The sequence below is a fragment of the Medicago sativa genome, chromosome 3, assembly GCF_051527215.1.
Source record: "Medicago sativa cultivar Bolivia chromosome 3, Bolivia_mono, whole genome shotgun sequence".
In the NCBI taxonomy this organism is placed as follows: domain Eukaryota; kingdom Viridiplantae; phylum Streptophyta; class Magnoliopsida; order Fabales; family Fabaceae; genus Medicago; species Medicago sativa.
In genome coordinates, this window is record NC_140751.1 from 3,693,275 (window position 1) to 3,718,523 (window position 25,249).

The following is a 25,249-nucleotide window of genomic DNA, read 5'->3' on the forward strand; positions in this document are numbered from 1 at the left end:
TGCTTGTTTGCAACATCCAAGTTTTGGAAAACATTTTGAGTTTATTACGAATTTAGTGAGGGAAAGTAGTATATTCAATCATCGTCCAGAGAAGTTTGGGAAAATTTTGAGGTAGGAAGTAGGGGAAATTATATTGGCCTCAGGTTAATTACAATTTACAAAGTGTCAGATCCTAAAATTTGAGGGTTGCTAAAAAATATATGAAGTTGTCACCAAAAATTATCATAATAGGGAAAACATTGAACAATACCTTTAAAAACGAAAAATCATCTTTGAAACCATATTTCAATTTAAGGAGTTAGTTATGCGTAGTAAAGGTATTAACATTCTACTACATCCATTAGAAAATTGTTATCTCAAATTAATAGTGTTAAGTTTTGTCAACTTTAAAATATGTATATCTCCTAATCATTACATAACAAATAAAATTCACATATTAAATGAAAATGTAGTGTGATTAAATAAAGAGAAAAATGTAAACGTTTCGTTAATGTGCTTGAAAAGACTAGTAATCTCTTACTCTTATGTATCTCCCCACCCCATATGTGTGATGGAGAAATCAAAGCAACGTAGTCATTGGATAAAAAATATTTGTTGGTCGGTTTGTTTTGAATATTTGTTTTTTTGTTTGTTTTTAAAAGAAATTATTTTTGTATTAATAATTTATTATTAAATGAGATTTAGAATGATCAAGTTGTCACAATTAGTGTCTTACAAACTCTGAGAATTAAAAATAACTCACATCCAATTAATCTGTTTTGAAATAATATTTGCAGATTAATTTGCTATAAAAACAAGTATGTGAACTATCAAGATGTCTCAACTTGTGGGACCCAAATGGGCGGCAGATTCTCCCTAAGAGTTTTAATGCTGCTGCTGCATGCCCAAAACTGGATTTAAACCCAGGACCTTGGTTAAGCTAGAAGAGACCCGTTTCATCTCATCTAAGCACTTTTGGGTCTCGAGTACATTTGATACTGTTCTAGAAGTGGGAGATTTGTGATAAAAAGGAAAGCGGCAACAATTGTGTGAATTGAGATGGTAATGGCTCTGTGGTGGTTATGGAGCTGTTCGTGACGAGTCTTGGACGAAGATGATGAGTCTTCCTTTTCTCTCTACATTCTGAGTTCTTTTCATTCTTCTTCTTATATTGATTTTTTATTCTTGTTATTTTTAATGAGTGTTGAGTTTTGATGAAAATGGTGGTTTGATGGGTATTTTGGAAAGATTGGTTTTGATTGGGGATGTGGATTTATTGAGGTGGAGTTTACAAGAAAGAAGATTAAGTTTGTTTATGGTTATGGTAGAGGTGGTATGAGATGAAGCTCTAAATTATAGATCTTATTTATACTAAAAAATTAGGTTAAAGTGTGGAAAAAACTGCCAAGTTAGGGGCAGGTTGGAAGTTGGACTATGATGAGACCAAAATTGTAACATTTTAGTGTCTAAATCTCAAAAGAGAAATAATGAAAAGCAAACGAAAAAGAGGATTTGGGATGATCATCGATATAGACGGATCCTATATTGCATGCTCAAAATTTGTTGTAAAAGATAACAAAAAAAAAAAAAAAAGAGCTCTTGACTTGTTCCTCTTTTTATTATATTGTTTTTCAATTGTTTTTCAAAGGAAAAATAGTAATAACAAATGAGGAGTCAAACATGGTATAGTTATGTTTGTGCAAAGCAATACCTCTTGTAGTTATAATGCATGACCAGAAAAACTAATAAATAACAAAATTGACTTGTATCAAAGTATATCGAAGTAAAGTGTAATCTCTTTTTTCATTATTCAATTTTGTGATTTGTTATTTTGAGTGCAAATGAGTAAATACTAGTGATGGACCAATTTAATGGGATAATTGAATGGATAATTGGATATCTTATTTGATATTTGTAGAATTTTTTTAAAAAATTTAAATGATGGCAAGCTTTATAAAATCATACTTTTGTTTGGAAATTTTTAATTAGTTGGACAAAATTGAGGTATTACACTAAGGAATTACAAGCACTTGACAATTATTTGGTCATTGTCAAGTTAAAGAACAGTTTTTTAGAAATTCAAGATGCTACTCATTAAGACCCTCTAAGGACTAAAAATGAAATTAATGTTAATAGTTTTGGGGTTGACTTGAAAATATAGTGATTGCAACTGATGAATTGTTTTATGCAAGCCAATGGTTTTTTTTTTTTTTTTTTTGAAATCTAATTGCATTGTGCATAAATAATTTTTTAATGTATTTATATATGAAAACCAGTTAGGTATATACGTAAGCCCTACTTTACCATCTATTGTGCTTATTTGGATGAAGTTAGAGAATATCCTTTATGTTTTTGACTCAAAAATTCCATTATAATTCTTTATATCAATGTGATATTAAGTGATTAATGAAATCAACTCAACTATGAAATCAGTATTGATCAACGAAGTCAGCAGAAAAGTATTCAAAATTTCTACTCTAAAGTTTGTGAAATTACTATCATATGACTGAAACGGGAGCAAATTCTCTCATGTGATTGAATGGTATTGATGCTCACTGCACTCTCTCCATTGAAATTTCACTAGAAGAGATCTGCACTTGACTGAAACAGTGAAACTATTATGATAAGAGTTATGACTCATAGATTTCGGTGTGGAGATGAAATTTTTTAAAAGACTTAGATTTCTTGCATTTATTGAGTGCACACGTTCATACAGTCACTGACTATGTGCGCTTCCGATTAATATCATACGGTTCAAAGTTCAAACAAATTTTCTTTTTCTGTAATTTGAGATACGGAGGTCCTATCTCGATTGCCTTCTTACTGTCTGCGTGATTGTGTGCAATTAAGGAATGTGTTATGTGAAAGAAATTATGAAACCCTAGACACTCTTCCCATTTTTCATTTCATTTCTAATTGGACATAATATTATGTTAGACATATTTTATTTGATGATATGTAAGTAACTATTCTTAACACTCCAATCATATATCTTCATTCTACTTGTCATGGAAGTTACAGAAAAATGTTTCTGTTGTTGAATGATAACTCTAAATGTAAGCACTAATTAATTTCTGTAAGGTCTAACTTGCATGATAGTTTATTTATATGCTGGCAGTTTGCCAAAACATGGATGAGCTCACATTATTAGCTACAATATTGCAATGCAACCATATTCAATTACAAGTACACTAAAGGTTGTGCATACAAGGGAACAAGAAAATATGTATAACTGAGTTCGATAAAACAATTTATGCTAAAAAGTTCTGTGCAATTCACACCTTTACTGTTTTTAATTGTATCAGATGTTGAAATTGGTTCAACTTGGGAAATACATAGGAGTTACATGCCCCCTCAGACTTGTTGGCATGAGAGACCAAAAAGTGTCTAATGATTTGCTTCACCTTAGGTTATTTTGACACAATAAATAAAGAGTCCTGATAGGTGAACACCCCCATGTGGCAAACACCCTCCTACCTCCACATAAAAAAATGACATGTGTGGCAATGTGGGGCCCACACTCCACAGCTCTTTCCAACCATTCTCTCTCTCTCTCTCTCGCTCTCTCTCTCTCTCTCTCTCTCTCTCCTCTCTACTTGCATCTTCTTCTCTCTCGCAGCTCTTTCCGACTCTCAGTCCCTTTTTTTTATGTATGGAGAAGCAAGAAAAGCAAAAAGCACACAAAAAATTATGTGAAACTCTGACTATCTTCTCCGTTTCTTCTCCGACCATCTCGCGGCCGCCGTCCGCCTCAGCACCGCCGAACTTAAAATTTTCATCTGATAGTGTCTCCTCTCATTGCAGAAAGGGTTTTCTCCAACGTTCAGGTAAATTTCTCCCAATTCCTCATTTTTCTTTCACTCTCGATTCCATAACTCACCCAATTCTTTGCGTCTGTAGACGACGGATGACAAAATCACCACCGTAACGGAACGATTGGAAACTTCTGATCCCATTTTAGACCGCCTTAAATCCCTCAAAATTGTATGTTTTCTTTTTCTATTTTCATTCTCTTTGTATTGGCTTGTTCTATATCTATGAAGCTGTGAATTTGATGATTTTGTTGATTGTTATGACTGTAGACGCCGCCGGTATTGACTAATCCTCCGACGGAGGGTAGTTTGACCGATATTTTAGTGAGGAGGCCTTCGATGTCACAGGCTTCAGGTGATTGTTGATTATGGCTTAATGATTCAGATGAATAGTAGATTAGAATGTAGTGATTATTGTTGCAGTTAATTAGTTGTTAATTTTTAGGTACATTTTCGGCAAGTTATCCGAAAATAACATAAAATACAATCATTTTTACATAAGTTATAAGTTGTTTTCGTAATTAATCCTGGAAGGCTTATGAAAATAAGCTAAAAATAACTTATGGTCAGTTCATAAGATGTTTCTATAAGCTCGTCTGAAAACTCACACAAGTGATTATGTCAGTAGATAAACCCAAACAAGTCAATACACATAGACCCCTGATCAGCTTATCAGTTATCACTTCTTAGAATCGAAGGCTTATTAAGTTATCGTATTAGTGTTAGAATTTATTTATGAACTAATTATACCATTGAATATTGAATTAGAAGAAATTCATTCTTGAAGATATTTTGAGAAGCTTATGGGAGTAAGCTGAAAACAGGTTATGTGCATTTATAGGTTGTTTTTATAAACTCTTTACTTTATAAACCCTTGTAGAAGTGTTTATGCCATAAAATTGGTGTAAATAAACTATTCAGAATGCTTTCGTTGTACGTGAACTGCTAATCTTGTGTGTACTGTTTTCAAATACTACATCAGTATTCATTTTGATTCTAATGACTTATGTTTATGATGTTTATGTTTATTTTCAATATCTTGTCTTGTTACATTTATTCAATCCTTCTAGCCTTTGAGCCTCTTAATCGTTGCTTGTTTTTGCTTGTTGCAACTGTGTTAACATCTTTTGCCTTGTATTTACTCCCAGTTAAAGTATTCTTAAATTCTTCAATCTGAAATGATGAAGTGTTGGGATATATAATATAGGATAATTACAGAACTTTGTTAGTAAGTTTATAGAATTAGTTCACTGAACTTTGTTAGTGAGTTGATTAATTTGTTAGGTGGTTGTTAAGAGTTGTTATTTTGGTTATTCTTAAAAAATCTTTAAATACCCCTCAATTGATAGACCACAGTCTAGATTCTCACTAGAAATCCATCCAGAAAGGTTAGTGAATCACAATACCCATCTTTATATATTGATTTGTATGTTTCTAAGTTGCGATTTAAATTTTAGGGTTTCTGATTTGGGGATTTTGATTTATGTACTCCTTCGAATTTGATTTGCGACCGATTTTGTGATTTGTTTAGATTCTGATTTTGAGCTGTCTATTGGGCGCCTAATTCCCAATAGGTTGAGATGGAAGTTGCAGATATGGGTTGTGAAATAATGTCTTTCTATTAAAATGTGTTTTAGGTGAATTAATGTCTCTTTTTATGGCCTTTGATTTTAGTTTTCATTGTATTTTAGGTACAATATAGCCTATCGACTCGTTTTGGTGTTCTGCAGAGCTGTTTGTTTGTGCGCAGGTTTGGGGGTTTTATTGCTGCAGAATCAGTGGCTTCTGGTGTGCTTTTAGGGGCGCAGCTGCTATATTCCTTTGGCTGTTTTTTGGTTTTGTTCCTTTGGCTGGTTTTTGGTTTTATTGTTGGTTGTTTTCAGCAGCATATTCAAGACGAAATTGATTGAGCCTAAGTTGAATTTGAAGGAAATCAAGATTGCCTTCATCTTTTAGAGAAGGTACATAACTTCTAAGTTCTAATATATATTCTGACATATGGTTTAGACATCCTTTGGTACTCTACACATGCTATTTCAAGGGAAGACATCTTCTGGGTTCTAATATATATATTCTGACATATGCCTTAGACATCCTTTGGTACTCCACACTTGTATTTTAACTAATGAAGTGTTTTCTTTTTTAATTTCAGTCGAGCTTGATTCATCTTTGAACGCGAGAGGATCATGTGGTGGAGGCAACATCTGATGTTTTTAGAGTATATGTTAGAGTTTTATGGTTTATATCAAACACCAAACCACACTTGGTTAGATGTTCAAGTCGTTATTTGGGAAGTTGAACAAGAGTAATATTTGTTGTATGTTTAGTTCTGATGATATCCCTTTTAGAGGAAGACATATTTTATGCTATTATGAATTATGTGTTGTATTGTTACATTTGATATTTAATTATATATGAATATTTTTAACTACATATGTTATAATGGTTATGTGAGGATCCTGTTAGGTTGATGTTTGAGGAAGACATTTGGGGGTAAGATATAATGAATGTTATAGCTTGTGAAGGTTGTGACAGGGTTGAGAGGCCAGAGACATATATGTATATATTTTGCCTAAAACAATATTATTTACTCATGGGAAAGATAACTAGCCAAATATATGGTCTGTATGACCACATTTTTACATATACGGGACCACTATTTTTTCATAAATTAGAACTTGTCCGTCCTTAGGCGTGATAAACTCGCCGATTGTAAAACAGGTTATTTATGGTTGGAAATGCTTTTAGTGCAGTGATCAAATGAGATTATGCGTTCGATTCGCCTAAAACGAAATTATTTACATCTGGGAAATATAAACTAGCCAAACATATGGTCTGTATGACCACATTTTTACAAATATGTGACCACTATTTTTTCATAAATTAGAACTTGTCCGTCCTTAGGCGTGATAAACTTGCCGATTGTAAAACAGGTTATTTATAGTTGGAAATGTTATTAGTGCAGTGATCAAATGAGATTATGCGTTCGATTCGCCTAAAACGAAATTATTTACATCTGGGAAATATAAACTAGCCAAATATATGGTCTGTATGACCACATTTTTACAAATATGTGACCACTATTTTTTCATAAATTAGAACTTGTCTGTCCTTAGGCGTGATAAACTTGCCGATTGTAAAACAGGTTATTTATAGTTGGAAATGCTATTAGTGCAGTGATCAAATGAGATTATGCGTTCGATTCGCCTAAAACGAAATTATTTACATCTGGGAAATATAAACTAGCCAAACAAGTACTCTTGAGAAGTAGCATTTTCCTGATAACAATAATAAAACCTAATTTGGTTCCAAAGAAAATAGGAAAACCCTGATTATATATATAGGGATACTTTATACGGGATACACGGTTAACTTGGGGAACAATGCATCATTAACTTGATCAATACGCACGTTTTTTAAAAGAGGATAACACGGTTTCTCTTTTAGTCCAAAACCAACCATCATGTGGAGAAAGAAATACTTTTTTCTTTTTTGACGTTATGTAAAGAAATGCTTTTTCTTTTTTATTCAAAAAAATACTTGGTAGAATATTTTATTCTCTAATTATTAAACTTAATATCTCCTAAAAATACAATTTTACTCATTCTTAATATTTTGACATATCATCAAAATTAAATCCTTTTATTTCTTTTGCTTCAACCTCCCCTATTTTTTCTCTCTTAAAAACAAATTAAAACAAACTCACTCCATAAAAACACATTAACTTAATCTTTTTTTAAAAGAATAAACAAACTTAATCTTAATCCTAATCAGAACAAGTTTTCCTATAATTCAACTTATAATTATCTAAAGATTTCAAAACGTTCTATTCTTATAATATAACTACGGAAGTTAATGACCAACAAAAATACAATTTTGCTCCATCTTAATCTTTTGACACCTCAGAGTCTTTTGTAACAAAAATCCTATTTAGATCCTTAAAAAAAACATATTTAGATAAGAGAGAAAATAACTTTCAAATTTAATTTTTTATTGAAAAAACTTTTAAAAAATTGATGTGATTTTGTAACAATTTTTTTTATACTGTTGTATCTAAACAATTTAAATTATTTTTTATCTATACTATATATAAAGAAAACTACCGCTTTCAGCACACTTTTGGGTTGGAATTTTCTACCCAAAAATACCCATAATTTTAAATACAAATAGCCAATTATAAAATAACATGTGGATTAATAATCAATGTCACAAACGTCACCGTTAACTTTCTTTTACCACCGTTAACAACAGAACAAACTCACAAAAAGTTTAAAAATCATATTTGCATTCTTTATATCTCTTCTCATGAATTCAAATCGATCCAGAATTCATCATAGTACCCTCTGGTCACATCTCATCACGTCTAAAAAATTAGAAAGTTCCAAGGCTCACGAACTTGATTAATACTTTTGAAGCACCATTGAATGGAATATCTTTAAGGTCCACTTCATGAATTGAATATCTTTCTGTTTTATCCTTCGAGCAATTTACTTTCCGCCAACATTACAATTCAAGCTTTGTTTATACTTTTTTTTTTTTGTTAGAAGAATGAATGAATCAGAATTTCAGAAAATCAAAGTTGAACAATAATCACTTATGAAAAAAATAATCCAAATTTTATGTTTTTTCCTGCTTTATTTCTCACGAGTCTATGAGTTTTTTTAATTTTTTTAAACAAAAATAATAGCCGATGAGGATTGGACTATAAATCCTCTAAAAAAATTAGTAACAACCGTGAGCAAAAAATATTGTTAAAGATTGGACTTTAAATCCTCTAAAAAAAGATTAGTAACAAACATGAGCAAAAATCCTCTAATAAAAGATTAGTAACAAACGTGAGAAAAAAAAAAGATTAGTAACAAACTAAGCAAAAAATAATGTTAAAAATTGGACTTTAAATCCTCTGATAAAAATATTAGTAACAAACGTGAGCAAAATATTATGATTCAAAATCTTTTAGAAGATTTGTTAGCACTATATTAAAAGGACTATAAATCCTCTAAAAAAAGATTAGTAACAAACGTGAGCAAAAAATATTGTTAAATATTAGACTTTAAATCCTCTAATAAAAGATTAGTAACAAACATGAGCAAAAAAAAAAAGATTAGTAACAAACATGAGAAAAAAATAATGTTAAAAATTGGACTTTAAATCCTCTGATAAAATTATTAGTAATAAACGTGAGCAAAATATTATGATTCAAAATCTTTTAGAAAAAGATTTGTTGTTAGCACTATATTAAAAATATTAATAAGTAGGGTTCTCACAGTTCATAGTTCGTTCTCGCATTGTTTAGTTTTTCTCAACCTCTCTCCGCCCTCTGCATCAGAATTCAGAATTAACCTGTAAGCTTTTTTTTCTTTCATGTTACAACTAATCAAAGTTGATTAATTTTATGGATTATTTGACTTTGTTGGTTTATAAGTGATTATGATTCAAATTATTTACGATTAATTTTAAGAATTATTTGACTTTGCTGGTTTATAATTGCTTATACAAACTATGATAGTGTGCTTTTTTTTATCTATAAGCACACCTTTAGGTTGAACTTTTCTTTCCAAAAATACCCTTAATTTTAAATACAAATAGCCAATTATAAAATAATACGTGGATTAGTAATCCATATCACTAATCGTCACCGTTAACCCTTTTTTACCTTTGTTAACCAAAGATCAAACTCACAAAAAAACTAGCACAAAACAACAACTCATGTTACTTTTTTATCAGCCGTTTTTATGTTGTACATCTGTGTTGTTCCCCTCAATACAACCGACAAAGATTGTCAAGTATTTTCATATCCTTTCCACAAAAAACAGTATTCCATATTATTTTATTGATATAAATTACTCATCCTTAGTCTTTGATCAATTGTAACAAACGTGAGTAAAAAATAATGGAAAAGATTGCACTTTAAATCCTCTAAAAAAAAGATTAGTAGATTAGTAACAAACGTGAGCAAAAAATAATGTTAAATATTGGAATTTAAATCCTCTAAAAAAAAATTAGTAACAAACGTGAGCAAAAAATATTGTTAAATATTGGACTTTAAATCATCTAAAAAAAGATTAGTAATAGACGTGAGCAAAAAATATTGTTGAAGATTGGACTATAAATTCTCTAAAAAAAAGATTAGTAACAAACGTGAGCAAAAAATAATGTTAAAGATTGGACTTTAAATCCTCTAAAAAAAGATTAGTAACAAACGTGAGAAGAAAATAATGTTAAAGATTGAACTTTAAATACTCTGAAAAAAATATTTGTAACAAACGTGAGCAAAAAATAATGTTAAAGATTGAACTTGAAATCCTCTGGAAAAAAATATTAGTAACAAACGTGAGCAAAATATTATGTTAAGGATTGGACTTTAAATCCTTAAAAAAAATATCAATAACAAATGTGAGCAAAAATTAATGTTAAAGGGCAGACCATTCCCAATGTCGGAATCTATCTTCCACGACATGTTTTTAGTCATGGTCAATTATATGTAGCTTTATCAAGAGGAGTTTCTCAAAATTCAACAAAAGTTCTCATTAATGAAGGGAAAATAGAAGGAGAAGATGGAGACTTTACGAAAAATGTAGTTTTTAAAGATATTCTTTTATCGCAATCATAACATTGTTTCTTTTACATAAAATGTCATTTATACATTTATGTTATGATGTTACTAATTACTATTAGAATAAACAATAAAAGATCATTATTTTTTCTTTATTTCATATGCAGACAAACTAAAATATGTTGAGTTCATAAATAATTGTTATATAACTTGACAATATTTTGTTTATAAATCAATATATCAATAATTTCCATTAATATTTAAAAATTTAAAAAATTTAATCAAAATTATACAAACAAACATAATAAAATAATCACATGCATTAACGCAGTAGAAAGAGCGGACAGACGGGCACGATAGTGCCCGTCTTTCTGCTAGTTTGTATAAATTTTATTTATAATTTTTTGTATAACCACTTAAAAAAAATAACAATAATTTACCGTTTTGTGTAGCAAAATGTATTCTAAATTTTGACTACATTCACAAAAAGATCAATCACCGTGTTTTATATTAAAATTTTGTATAAAATGATGCTACGCAAAGTTGTTTTAATTTAACATATTTTATTTGCATTCATAGTAAATGAAAATAAACATCAGCATATTTTATTTGCATAAGTAATGAAAAAAAAACATCATTTTCATGTCATAATAAAGCTAAATATTAGTCTAGAAGTTATAGCTCAAATGGCAAATGTCGAAATAGCATGGTCGGGCGTTGTGACCTGGGTTCGAACTGAGACCTCACAGTTATGTGTGAGTTTAATTTTAGTGGCTTATCACTTCATCTAAGACAAAAAAAAAAAAAAAAACTAAATATTATGGCATTCATAAAATATGCATTCTTAATTTTGTATTAAGCCGCAGTTATTCACCAAAATTGACACGATTAAAGTACCGTAGACTATGTACCAAAAAAAAAAAAGTACCGTAGACTAATGTCATGCATTTTGAAACAATTAGCATAGAAGGCTATTATACTCAAAAACAACTTTAGTGTAGTACATGCACGTATTTCTCTTGCCCCTTTTATGTATTAGAGTTATGTGTGTTTTATGAAATTTTAGGGGTTTCAGATCATATATTCTAAACAGAATATTTTGAGAATTCTGGAGGGTGCGCGAGAAGTGAGAGGGTGGAAAAAGAAACAGTCTAACAATTATCATGTGTTAAATCCAAAAGAAAGTGCGAATTTGAAGAATACAGCTATTTACACCCCCAACATAGATATTCAGCAAAAACAAAATATCATTATATTTTTGTTTATATTTTGGATGGGAAAAAACAATAAGTTAGAGGCAAGAACTGCATAGAAAACAAGAGTTTAAACTTGTAATGTGATAATTTCTCCAAAAGTAACGCACTAACTGAACCTTCAAAAAAAACTTTTGAGATCTATACAAAATGTAACAACTCAATATGAAAATAACATCTTCACTTGAATGAAAAGTGAATTATTATGTAGTTAATATGAAAATAATAATGTTACAACTCAATAATAAGAGAAACCAGGAAGAACTACCTTGGCAAAATTTCCTGGATTTAATTGCTCTATTATAACTTAATACTCCATATATGCTCATAATCATATTCAGAGATAGCTTTAATATAGCAAATAATGAAAAAATAACACATACGCAAAACACTAATACACCCTTGTTTTCCAATGATACTTGATTTTCAAGTACTCTTTCAACCTCATACCTGCATTATAAAAAAATTAATTAAATTAATAACAATCATCATGAAACTATTTCAAACCATTCAAAAAAAAAAAAAATTATCTCAAAGACATTTTTTTAAGATACATAAATGGTTTTATACTTCAAAACTATATCTAACACAACCTTGATGGCCTTTAAGTGTTGAAAATGTAGAGTCCCACTTACCTTGTGCTAAAATTTAATATTTTTTAAATTTAGAAAAACTTTGGTGGCAAAAAATCAGACCCGACACTACTTGGTCATAGAGATTTTGCTTTTATATCATACATATACTCCCTCCTTCTCTCATTTTAACTGTTTATCATTTTTTCCATGTATCAAAATAATTGTCGCTTCAAAATATCAATGCAACATTTATTATTACTCATTTTCCACTAATATACATTTATTGAATTCCACTAACATTTATTGAATTCCACTCCGTTTAATTACTCTACTAACTACAATTAAAAAGAGTATTTTTGTAAGTTACTTTAATTTTATCATGGAAATCAACTAAACTAATCATTTTCTTAAAAACCGCACACAACTCTAAAACTATTATTAAAATGAGACGGAGAGAGTAATGAATTAACTATTTCACAACCTACTGCTATCAAATTCATCCTCGCCCTTAACAAACTAACTTCTCACATCTGTCTATACAAAAAATTATTTCGAGAACTTAACCTATGGGCTTATGGTTTTTCTATTATATTTCTATAACAGAAACATTAATTGTTTAAGTGACTTCTGATCAGCATAGTGTCCAACCAACTCTAGTTTGATCACTGCCTTTGTTTATTTTGATGTCACTTTTGGACTGTGTAATGGCAAGTTGTTGCCTTGTGACTTGGAGGTGAGGTCACAAGCTCAAATCAAGGAAACAACTTATCCACTTGTGCCTTGTGCCCTTTGTTCTATTTTTGAACTAGTGATGTCAAATTCCCTAACCGAATTGAACGATCAAATTGATGTTACTTATCTTTTAAGGATCCAATTGAACGATAACATACTGGTATCATCGATGTTATCCGAACTGGACTGGAGATCTAACCGACTAGATTTTTGAGTCATGGTTCAATTGGTTTAATCATGGTTGAATTGGATATCTAATAAACAAATAAATGGTTAAAAAGTATTGTAAAATTTTTTATTTAATGAAAACAAAAAAACAAACAAACAAACAAACAAAACAGTTGAATCAACTGTGGTTGATCCAGTTCGGTCTGGTTAGTTTTGACAACATTGGTTATTATTGTAAACCATGTCTACTCTGACACTCATAAAAGTGATTAACAAAAGATTAAGAGTGGATTTCACCCTAATATTGTTTATGCTTTAGTAGAAAACCAAATGAATTAGAAAAGGTTGTAAACTCTCACCTCAAAACAGCGTTGTCCCTAAGTATATGATCCAATTGCATAGAAAAATGAGACTTCCAAGAATCAAGATCACTAACATCTTTCATCTGCAATGCAAAAAAATTGTTTCTAAAATTAATATACAAAATAAAATAATGATGATCTTTAATGCTTTATACACAAATATTACCAAAATAATGATCAAGGAAGAAGTTTAACATACTATATTATCTTGTCTGTCAATGAAGCTTCTAATGTCTTCTTTGATCATCTGTAGAACTATATCTTTGTCTCCTATATCTTTGCTATACTCTTTGAAAATGTTAACATATCTAGAATTTAAATCCTCCAAATACTGCTCCAAAACCGATAAATTCAAGTCAAGATAACGAACTTTCTGCATCAAAATCTTGAGAACAGTATCCCCCGGCATCCTGCCAACTTGTTGCCGTGCTTCATCGATCGGATCCGGAACATTTCTATTTACCATTTCAACGTTCTCAGAAGGATTTTCTGTAGTGTCAGAATTGATTTTCCAAACATCATCATCACTGTTCTCGAACGAGTTACGATCGGACGGTGCTATTGCTACTTTATTTTCACCATTTTCTTGAGCATATATCAGATCCTCGAGCATTTTCTCAACAGCATCAACACCGTAAACTTCAACCATGCTCAACGTGCAGTAAAATTCTGATCCATAGTGACTTTGAAGATTCACTTTTAGATATCGAACCCATTTCGGTTCCTGAAGAACAAATCTTTGAGCCTGCTTCACATTTGAGGCAGTAAAATTTCCAAGAAAGATCCAATCGTCGGTCGGATAAACCAAACTACCATGCAAATCAAAATCTTTTAAATTAGAAGAATAATGCTCAAAGTTAGCTATTTCTATTGTATCTACTAAAGTTTCTTCTGAAAGTTCTATAACGACGAATTTCTCTTCCGAAGAACACGGATTCCGAAGATATTTGTCTTTGTTTCTGGTTAAGATATTAGAAGCTCCTTTAGCTTCTTTGTTAGAAGCTAACACTTTTGCACCTTTTGATGATGAAGCGTAATTGTATTCATCACCACCTGGCTCTACTCTATGTATTACACTTCCGGATGGACTAGTACTCCAATTGATTTTGGAACTAACTGCCCTGCTCTTGAATTCGTCGAGACCGAGCGGCACGGCTGCAGACAAGCGATCAAATTTCTGCACATCATTTTCATTTTTCGCAGAAGATTCAAATCTTTCAACAACTTCATGTTCCTTTCTATTATGTGGAATGTACTTTTCTCTATCACTGTGTTCAAAACCGTCTATATTTTCTTCACCGACAAGCGAGTTACCAATAAGATCATTGGTTTTGTCACGATCAGAGTAGAAAGTCTCAGAAGGAACGCAAGCTTCAAGCCCTTTAGTCAAATGTTCCTCATCAGATTTGGAGTTTTTACACTTCCTTTGCTCATCTTTGTTCCAGTTTGATACAGCAACCGGAACTTCTCCAGAAACATCTACATATAAATAATATGCGAACTAAATAAGAATGAGTTTAACTTGTAAACAATGTCAGTGTAAAATAACACTGGAGATATTTTAGGAACTGATATAACAAAGGTATATAATGATGAGATATAATCGGATTCATGTATAAACCTTCTATGAACTAAATCCAATAAGAATAAGCTACACAACTCATAGCATGCACTTAAACTAAAAATTAATAAAGCAAAAACAATAATCTTTCATCACCAACTGCAATGTACCTTTCCTTATGTGTGTGTTTATTCTCGCGGTGGCACCGTGTGATGAGGCTAAAGCTTGAATTTCTAGCTTCGTGAAATCACGGTGAAAACAACATTGAGACGCGAGAATCACAAACTGGACGCGGAACCAAACAAGTGCTACATAATTGAAGTGAAATGTGCTTATCAGATCAAGAATTTTCATATGTTGAAATCCTTGTTTTAAATTTTTTTTATAAGGTTAAAATCTTCAACTGCTTCCAAATTATTTCTCTATTGTGATCATTATTTTCGTAACATTATTTAAAATAAAACTTCTGCAGTAACACAAAAACATGAACCTCTGCTAGTTTATGTTGTTAAACAGATTTGATTCAACTACTAGCATATCAATTGAATGTAGAAAATCTTGAATTTTTCATTTTTTAGCTTGATTTAATCACTTATGAAAACACAGTTTTGTGTATTTTCTCTGTTCCTTTTAGTTCTGCCTTGTTTTCTAATAATTTTAGCCCCCAAAAAAAAAAAAAAACAGTAATCAATTTGACCAAACTCATTCTATATTCCCTAATAAATATTCAACAACATAAAATCCACAAGGTATTATTAGTATTTAGAATCATAAAGCTTCAAGTGCAATGGTATTAATATGAAACACATGGATAGCCTGTCCCCGAAGGACTAGATTAATGTTTGGGACAACGAAGGAGTATTGTGAAAGAGATTCAGGGTTGAACCCCTGGTACCAACATTTCCCCGTCTCTAACAAATTAACTACTTACATTTACCTATTAAAAAACATGTACGAACAAGGAGGTTCATGGTTCGATCCCTGGTACTAACATTTCTACCTCCTCTAACAAATTAACTACTAACATTTGCCTATAAAAATAAATAACATGGATAACCGAGGCCAGACAAGAAATCAATTTTCAACAATTTTCAAGATCTATTCCAGAAAAATATCACATAAGCCACCAACTAATGCAAAAACTAGCAACTCAATCACAAAATCAAGTCCAAGTAGTCAACTACCAAAACAAAAAAAATAAGGTCATCGGAAAGAAAAAGATACCTCCATATCCATTGCCACAACTTATCCATAAGCTGAAAAGGAAAACCAATCCCCACAAAATAAAAACCAAAGACAAAGAAACTTTATAAAGACAGTTTCTCCCACTTGCAGCCTTCTCTAAAGATCTTCTTTGTTGAAGAGCTTTACGCGATCTCTGCATTTTACATCAATCCAATTCACTGCAGCTTTCCTACAAAAAAAAGTCACATATCTTTTTCCATCAGTGAAAAGCTTCATCAAATATAAAAAAGTGCTTCAAATTTTCAATTGACTTTTGACTTGATCAAAGTGGCACAGATATAACAAAGGCTCAAAAATCCATGTAAGATCACAAATACAAATATAAAAACCATTTGAGGGGAGAGGTCAACCCGTTAAATGAATCTCGGATACCTCGAAGGATTAGTCTCCCCAGTTGTGCGCTAAGGATACCTTAGTTTATACAATGAAGTTGCTTATGAATCTAAAGAGGTAATGTAGCAAAAATACAGATATTCCATTTCCACCAATGAAAGAGAAAATTTTGAAATCTAAGCAAATCTTTAAGGGACACACAAATATCACAAAACGTAATAGTAAAGTAAAAGAATAACCTTTATAGAAAATGGAGCAAAGTGTCACCAAGAAAGATAATGACAAAAAAATTTCAAAAACCCAACTTCCCAATAAACAAACTCAATCCAATCCAATCCAATCTCATCAACAAAAATAAGATCCAAAAAACTAAAATTGACACAAATTCAATTCAAGCAAAACAACATGCAAAATTTGAACTTTACCCATAAAAACAATAAACATGCAATACAATGCTGAAAAGGGTGATGAAAAAGAGACATATAAAGAACAGAAAAAGTCTTAAAATCTCAAAGGGTATTCAAAAACAGGTGAAACATAAGAAATTCATGAAGTTGGATCTAGATCATATAAATAGTACTATAAGAGTTCAAAAGAAACATTGAATTGTAACCTTTTGAGATGGATGATGATGAAGATGATGATGATCTTCAATTGAGAATCATTGAAATGAGTGAAACATGCAAAGAGAAAACAACAACGCGTGGAAACAGCAATCCAGGTTGTCTTGTCCACTGTCTACTTGTTCTTCTTCAAAATTCAAAAAATGAGTCTTCTTTTCTTTTCTTCTTTGTTTATGTTTTTTTATTGAGCAACAAAAAACGTTACTGTTACTGAAACTAAAACTAAAGTATATTTAATGGTAAATAAATTATGATTTTTGAGTAAGGTAAATAAATATTTATTCTTTTTTCTTTGACTAAAAATATTTTTAATTAATTAATTAGCTAATACTGAGATTTCTTTAAAAAGTATATGTTAGACTTTTCTATTTCTATTAATAATTTATAGTATTTGATAAAGACCAATATTAAATTAGTTTGAATGAATTTGGACTCGATATCTTAAGTAAAGTCTTCTTTCAAAAAAAAAAAAATCTTAAGTAAAGTCTCGTGTATGAGTTTTGCGGATGAAACAAATGTAATTAGGAGGGGAAATTTTACTAAAGGTTGGAAGTGGAGTATCCTCTGACAAATATTAGTCATATACAAAAACGTGGATACTTTGCATCAAGAACATTGTTTCAAAGAAAATATATTTGATAAATTATGAAATGATTTTGAAATTTTATGAAAATTTGTATAATTGATCTACATTCTATGTATTTATAATTTGACGACTAAATTGATTGAATTCAATATCTATTTTTAAGTAGTAGACTGGCTAGTTTGTTTAAAAAAATAAAATAACAATTTAGAGTAAGTTGGTCATTAGACTCTATTCATTTATATATTTGGATAAGATGATAAAATATGATTAGGTGTGTAAAACTTGATTGTTATTAAACTTTATACTTAAATGTATTTGGATTTTATAATCTAATTTCTATTACTGGTTTCTTTTTAAGGATAGGAGAATCTTTTTAGAATTTATTTAGAAAACATATTAATTTCAAATATATTTATTCCTACTTTATCTTATCTAGTAGCTATTTTTAAATTTCATTTTCAACATTTATTTTTAAAAGATTATACCTTACCATAAACAGCACAACCTCATGTTGACCAAAACAAATGCTACAAGGCAATGAGAAATTAGTGACAGAAAAAAAAAAAAAAACTTCTTTATAGAAAAAAAATTACGTTAGTTGGGCTCTCGAAATTCATCAAGGTCAGGATAAATCTTACAATTCTAAATTTTTTTATAGAAATATATATAAATTATCTATCAAAGAGGTCTTCATGTTGACGGTGGAAGTTTACTCCAACCTTACAATCAAATCAACTCCTTAATAACAGAGATAACATTCATCCATCGACTACATATATATATATATATATATATATATATATATATATATATATATATATATATATATATATATATATATAGACACACACTATGAATCAGTAACTTTTATTCTTCCATAAAAAGGGATTTTATACTTCATCTTAAAAAGGGAGTCCCTTAAAAAAAAATATGGGAGCGTTTTTTTTCCACTCTATAATTTAACACTGTTTTTCATCCAAACTAAAAAAATATCTGTTTTCTTCAAATTTATTTATCCAAAGTGAGAAAATAAATAAATTTAGAGGAATGTAATTTTTAAGAAAATACTGGAGGTACTAGAGATGTAATCCAGTCATGATTTGCTTGGGTCAACATAATTTTTAATCAATCCAATTCTTTCTTTAAAAAAAAAAAAATCAACTATTCCCTTTCAAAAGAAAAAAAAACTTCATTTTTTTCATCTTAAAGTACTAAATTAATAATGATTTGGACTACAAATCTTAAATACATTGAATGTAATAACAACATTAAATACTATATATACTCTAAAAATTAAAAAAAAAATACAATATAAATATAATAACATAATAAGAAAATTAAATAAAAACATTTATCATAATAGCATAATAAAAAATAAATTTTTTTGAAGAACATAATAAAAAAAATAACATAATTGAGATTATGTAATAAAAATGACCAAATTAATATCTATTGACCAGATGAAATTAACCAACTCAATGGCATTAAACATAAAAATAAAATAATTACGAAAATTCTTTCATAGTTTTTCTTTTTTTAATAAACAAGGAGGTGTGAGCATGTAAGAATTTGAGTTTGTAATTGCAAGGAGTATGGTTCAAATCTCATCTGAGATATTTTAAAATGACCATTGATGTCATTATTCTTAGAATTTTTTTTTTTACTGAATTGAAAGTGAGAAAGACATCAAAGAGTTATTGGACATCTCGACTAGGTCGGCACCCCCAGAGAACTCAAATCCTCTCCCACTCACCCATATAATATATATAGAAAACGAGGAAAAAGTATGTAGGGGGTGGGGGTGGGGGGACCCTTAAAAGAAAAATAACGAAAATAAAATAACGAAAGTTAGGTAATGGTCCCTAAAAAAATCCCCCGAAACAAAATCAGGCATAAATTCCCACCAAACCGTGTCTGAACAGTGTGAAGATAGTTAGATTAGCCAAAAGTCAGTGCCGATAGCCTTTATTTTTTTTTCGGTTGCTCTTGGACACAACAGTGGTAAAACCCTCCTCATCAGCATTATTGTAAACAACCTGGGCATGTTGTATGATCTCCAAAACTTTAGTAATCAAAGGACAGCGGTGTGGAATAACATTTGCAAAAGGGTGCTGATCGGAATGTTTGGCAGTAGAGTTGTCTGCTTCCGCAACTTCCAAACTACCTGATGCTGCTTGCGAAACCCCCTCCTCATGTTGCTGAATTTTGACCGTGAGGGGAACTGGCACAATTTCAACCTGCAGCACCAGTTCTAATATGAAGTGCCTCTCAATGTTAGTAATACGAACAATCTCATCAGTAACATTTTCCAGTGCCAAGTGATAGGAGAAAACATACTTGTCACCAAGGTCATTTCTGCTTGCCTCAAGGGTGGCTGATGCTGAACAAGTTTCGGAATGTGCAATATGCGTGTCAACGGGAGCACTAACCATGGGGGAAACTTGATGTTCAGGTGGTTGCTCAATAGCCGCAACGGGTGCCGCAATTTCAGAAGTGACATCTGGTTTTTCTAAAGCTAAAGAAGACCCAATGTCGAGCGGGTTTTCACGTGCCTGCCACTTCTTGGTTTGCAATTTTTGTTGTGTGATTAACTTCTTCCCCTTGTCCTGCACCTTCTGAGTGTTATCGTTGTCCTTGTTAAAAGCTTTTTTCGGATGCAACCAACGACAATTCGCGACCGAATGACCAAGAATCGAACAATGCGTGCAGAAGTCAGAGAGCCATTCGCAATCCACCTCGACTGGGAACATAATCCATCATTATTCTTAGAGTTAATTGTTGAAATAGCACTTGTTATATTGGCAAAGTTTAGAAATAGACTTGTAAAAAACTGATTGTATCCCTATAATTTGATATTCTTCTTATTTGTGCCCTCTAGTAGCCCAAACACATAGAAGATGCTAACATAACAGGGAATTCTGCCACATAGATTTTTTTATGACGTGACAAAAATAATTATATAAGGGACTCAAATATCACATAGATTCTTCCTAACTTTAATTTAGGGCTTAAAATAAAATATGAGGGACTCAAATTAAAGTTCGCTCAAATGTTAGGAACATATATCATTAGAGTGCATAAATTTAATATTCATCATCTTCAATCTAAATATTCAGAAATCCAAAAGAGACTTCTTTTTTCCAGAGCTACTCATTTCAACACTTCCACTACTACTCCAATAACCTTAGGGACAAATTCTCAATAAAAATCGAAATGCAAAGCAAGATAGAGTATTAGTGAACGCTTATACAACATTAAAAAAAATATGTACTCCCTCATCCCATTTTAATTGTCACTTAGCTTCTTTTTTTTTTCTTTGTCTAAAAATATGCAACATTTATTTATTTTTTGCCCACTAATATACCCTTATTAATTGAATTTTAACTCACTTAATTAATTCACTAACTACAAATAATAAGGTTGTTTTAATAAATGATATTAATTTTATCATTGAAATCAACACAACTTGTCATTTCTTTAAGAACTGTGTACAACCCAAAACTGACATTTAAATTAAGACGGAGGCAATATAAAAATTGCGTGCAAACCGTAAAGGATCACATCACGATATAGGAAGACTTCAATTGACGTCAGTATCAAACAATCACAAACATCCCTTATTGGCCATTTATATTTATATTGCCCTCAAAACTATATGCATAAAGGTCCCTTGTTGACAAACATATTGTCCTCCAAAACAACATAAAATAGTGGTGAGGACAATACGTATGGCAAATATCGCAAGCCGTTCGCAGGATCAATAAACCCCAACATATATGATATAGGGTAAACCAATAGAAGGAATAGATTACAACGAAGAAAACACAAGTATTTATAGAAACTCTGGAGCACATAAATCGTAACAAAAGGCTTAAAACAATGAAAACATGTTGGCTAAAGGTCAAAAGACGTTAAAAATAATGAAAACATCTTGTTTGTGATCCATAGCAACAAAAATGTGTTTTATTTTTCATATAGTGGTCACTAACATTTGAACAAACTTTGATTTCAATTCTTAATATTTTGTTTTTCCTTTATTTCAGCTCCTCAGGTAAAACGTAAGTTTTCCTATAAAATTTTGTTTTTCCTTTATTTCAGCTCCTCAGGTAAAACGTAAGTTTTTCTATAAATATAGGATATGTCTTTATCTTTACTTTAAGTATCTCGAATATCTCAAAACATTATACTTAACGCTTTTTGAAATAGTCTAGAAATCTACAATTGATGGACAAAATTTATTCCTCAACGTAATCGCGTGAAAAAGGGGAATCGTTATTGAGAGTTATTAGCTGATACCTCAGCAAGTTTTCAAGTTCAACAACAAAGTTTTTTAAATTTGAACATTTACAGCAAATTAAAATTATTAATAATATTATAACATTATTTTTTATTATTATTGTCAAACCATTATTGTTATTATCATTTAAGATTTGACGAGGAAAGTGAAAATTGATAAATTAATTTTTAACAAGAAATAGAATTTACGAGACCATCACTATCAGTATTGGCAAAGCTACATAGCAACTCCTCTTTCCCTCTTGCTCTAAGATGTAATGCCATTATGGAGGATCAAGAATGTTTCTAAAATGTTTAATAAATTCATTAATCCCTACACTCGTCATTTTTCTCTAGAACTTACTAAAGATTATCCTTCTTTTTTAGGCTCCTAAGTCTTGCACATTACTCAACGGCCCAAATTTCCATCTCTTTCATTGATCAACTCAATGGGGTGAGAGAGAAGATAAATGACAAAATATTGAATTTTGGTGGAATGGTATGGCAAAAAGGGAAATACAAATTGAAGAGAAAAAATATGTGATAATTCACATTGAATTTTGCCAAGGTGCTTCACGCGAATATAAGCACATTTTGGTGGAAATGTGTGAACAGAATAAAGAGGATGGTGTACGAGCTTCATTTCCTTGAGTTGTCGTCCTAGAAGATGGTTGTAACTTGTAATTACTATGGATAAGATGATGGGGTTGTTGATGACAAAAAATGAGATAGGATATGTTGGCACTTCTAGGTTTGTTCAGGCCATCGGCAGCATAGTTGATGCCATTGAGCAAGAAGTTAAAATACCCAATTTCTTGAAAAATCGTAGTAAGAAAAACTACGATAAAGGCAAGACAAATGAAGCAGTTGAGTCCATGAAATCATCAAGAAATAGGAGAAAATATGTAAAAATATCATTGATTACTTTAGTAAGCAAAAGTTTGTTACGGTGAAATGACTACATACAGAACTCTAGATACAAATCTAGGGACCAGCTATGAAGTCGTTTGACTCAACTTTTGGTGTAAAGGGCATATATACAATCTCCATTAGATCAGTCGCATGATTGTGTACATGATATATTATAACACGTAAAATAAAGGATAAAGAGTATTTTTACTCCCCACACAATGTTAATGTTTGAGGTGTTGCATATCCAATCACCCACACTTAAATTATCTTGGTGCTTCATATGTATGCCGAGATATATTGGCTATCCTCTTGAAAATCTTATATATACTGTCTAAAGATACATTATAGGTTGTGTTGATAAATCATCTAACAAAATTGGCATAGCTTTTGTTCAAAATCATCTTGATGAGATGTCTGATTCTTCTAATAATCATATGCAAGGGGAATAATGGTGTTAGATGCAGAAGATCCTATTGAAAATATTTTGTTACTCCACCTTTGAAGAATGATACTATTGTTACTCGTTCTTTCGAAAATTTCAAGACTTTTAAATAATGGATGGTATAAATTTTGGTAAAACAATGCACAAGTTATAACACATAATATCTGCATTTCTAAGATAACAATGGTAAAGATATCTTTCCATTTTTAAGCTAACAATGGTAAAAAATATGTATTTTTACAATAGATAACAATGTTAAAAGTATGCCTAAAAAAATTGGTAAAAGTGTGTATTTTCACAATGAAAAAATATGATATTAAATTTTTCACAACTTATTAACTTAAGTGATAGTTCGTATTATTCTTATGAATCATTGTTTAATTAAAATTTTACAAAGATAAATGTGTTAATTTGGTGGTAAGAAGTTAACTTTGTAACCTCGTAGGACTAAGGTTTGTTCAATTTCCATTATGAATATCCCCTAATTTTTTATTCTTAAATAAAATAACAAAGATGAAGAGTTCGCTTATGTGTTAGGGAGTAGTTTCTTAGTTTTTTTTTGACAAGGTTTCTTGGTGGTTTGATTAATATATATAATTTCATTTTTGACTTTTTCATATAAAAACATGAAAAAAATGAAATTAATAAAGTAAATCTAAAATAAATTTTATAGGAACATCTAAAATAATGAGAAAAAAGAATATCATATTAGACAGAAATTTTATTGATCATTACAAACTAATAAGATGAAAAAAATGAATTATAAAAAAGTTTACCTAAGACAAAAAAAAAAATCAAATGACAAATAAGATGAAAATCTATTATTACAAGGTAATATTTCAATATAGATTTAAAATAAATAAATTATTATTCATTTCCCCTCAAAGAAAAAAGTTATTATTCATTTCAGAAAGTGATAATTGGTTATTTTTTGCATTAAGAACAAATAGAATAAACTATTTGATCGGAACACCTAGAGTAATAAACTATATGTATTTGTTAAAAAACTGTACAAAATTAGCGAGAACACACGATATTTCTGATTTTCTATGTTATAAATAATTGATAGTAATGTTAAAAGTGTGTGTCTGCATAATGAAAAAAATATGATATTAAATATTTCATAACTTATTCATCAAAGTGAACAACTCATATTATTTTTATGACTCAATTCTTAATCAAAATTTCACAAATAAAAAAGAATTTCCATTTTTTAGATCGACAAAATGAGAACAAAAATTAAATTTATGAGGTAAATCCATAATAAATTTTATATAATCAAGAGCAACGAATATCCTGATATGGCTTAGGTTCTTCCAATGTCACAGTTTCTAAAGAGGTTTTAAATCCTAACATTGCTCATGACTTGGAGATTTTGCGACCATATTTGAGAGGCAATGATGCTTGTGCAAGTGTGCCTCGGGTTTATACTGATGAGGAAGAAAGAGAGGCAGCTATCAACTACTTGAAGAACCGTTCTGTTACTGAAGAATAGCCTTTTATTAGGGTGTCGAAGTCTAAGAAAAAAAAGGTGCAGAAACACTTTCAGGTTCATAACACTCGTTTTAGGGCCAGACCTCCGATTTGATTTGAGTTCCATTTGGGGGTTTTGTTTCTCTCCTTGCTATCTTTTGGTTTTTTTGCTTTATTTTCTTTCTTGTTTTGTTTTTGTTGTTTTGCTTTTTCCTTATTTGAGAAGGTTTTGGTTTATGTCCCCCTTCTCTTTTTGTTCTTGTTTCTCTTTATCTATATATTTCTAGGGTGTTGCAGTTGGTTCACCATTTGCACCTCTTTTTGCTGAAAAAAAAAAATTATATAACATATGAAAAAAGGAA

General features: G+C 30.5%; 1 protein-coding gene and 1 long non-coding RNA gene across 7 annotated transcripts; one reads left to right on the forward strand and one right to left on the reverse strand.

Moving 5' to 3' along the window:
- The first annotated feature begins 3,529 nt into the window (after nucleotides 1–3,529).
- On the forward strand, nucleotides 3,530–6,224 carry LOC146934987 (uncharacterized). The gene is made up of 4 exons (XR_015030086.1): nucleotides 3,530–3,806; nucleotides 3,880–3,963; nucleotides 4,062–5,752; nucleotides 5,944–6,224. It is a non-coding gene; the product is annotated as an uncharacterized LOC146934987 (long non-coding RNA).
- A 5,542-nt stretch (nucleotides 6,225–11,766) lies between these two features.
- On the reverse strand, nucleotides 11,767–17,404 carry LOC146934988 (Galactose-binding protein). 6 transcript variants are annotated; one of them, XM_085750211.1, is made up of 6 exons: nucleotides 17,190–17,402; nucleotides 16,223–16,412; nucleotides 15,169–15,306; nucleotides 13,637–14,916; nucleotides 13,435–13,520; nucleotides 11,767–12,050 (listed from the first exon to the last, which is right to left on the reverse strand). In XM_085750211.1, the coding sequence occupies exons 2-6, from the start codon at nucleotides 16,380–16,382 to the stop codon at nucleotides 11,804–11,806; spliced, it is 1,911 nt and encodes a 636-aa protein (XP_085606337.1). In that variant the 5' UTR covers nucleotides 16,383–16,412; nucleotides 17,190–17,402; the 3' UTR covers nucleotides 11,767–11,803. The 6 variants fall into 6 exon arrangements, with proteins under 6 accessions (XP_085606337.1, XP_085606339.1, XP_085606338.1 ...); XM_085750213.1 differs by lacking the exon at nucleotides 17,190–17,402 and adding an exon at nucleotides 16,616–16,741; XM_085750212.1 differs by lacking the exon at nucleotides 17,190–17,402 and adding an exon at nucleotides 16,594–16,720.
- Nucleotides 17,405–25,249: the final 7,845 nt, after the last annotated feature.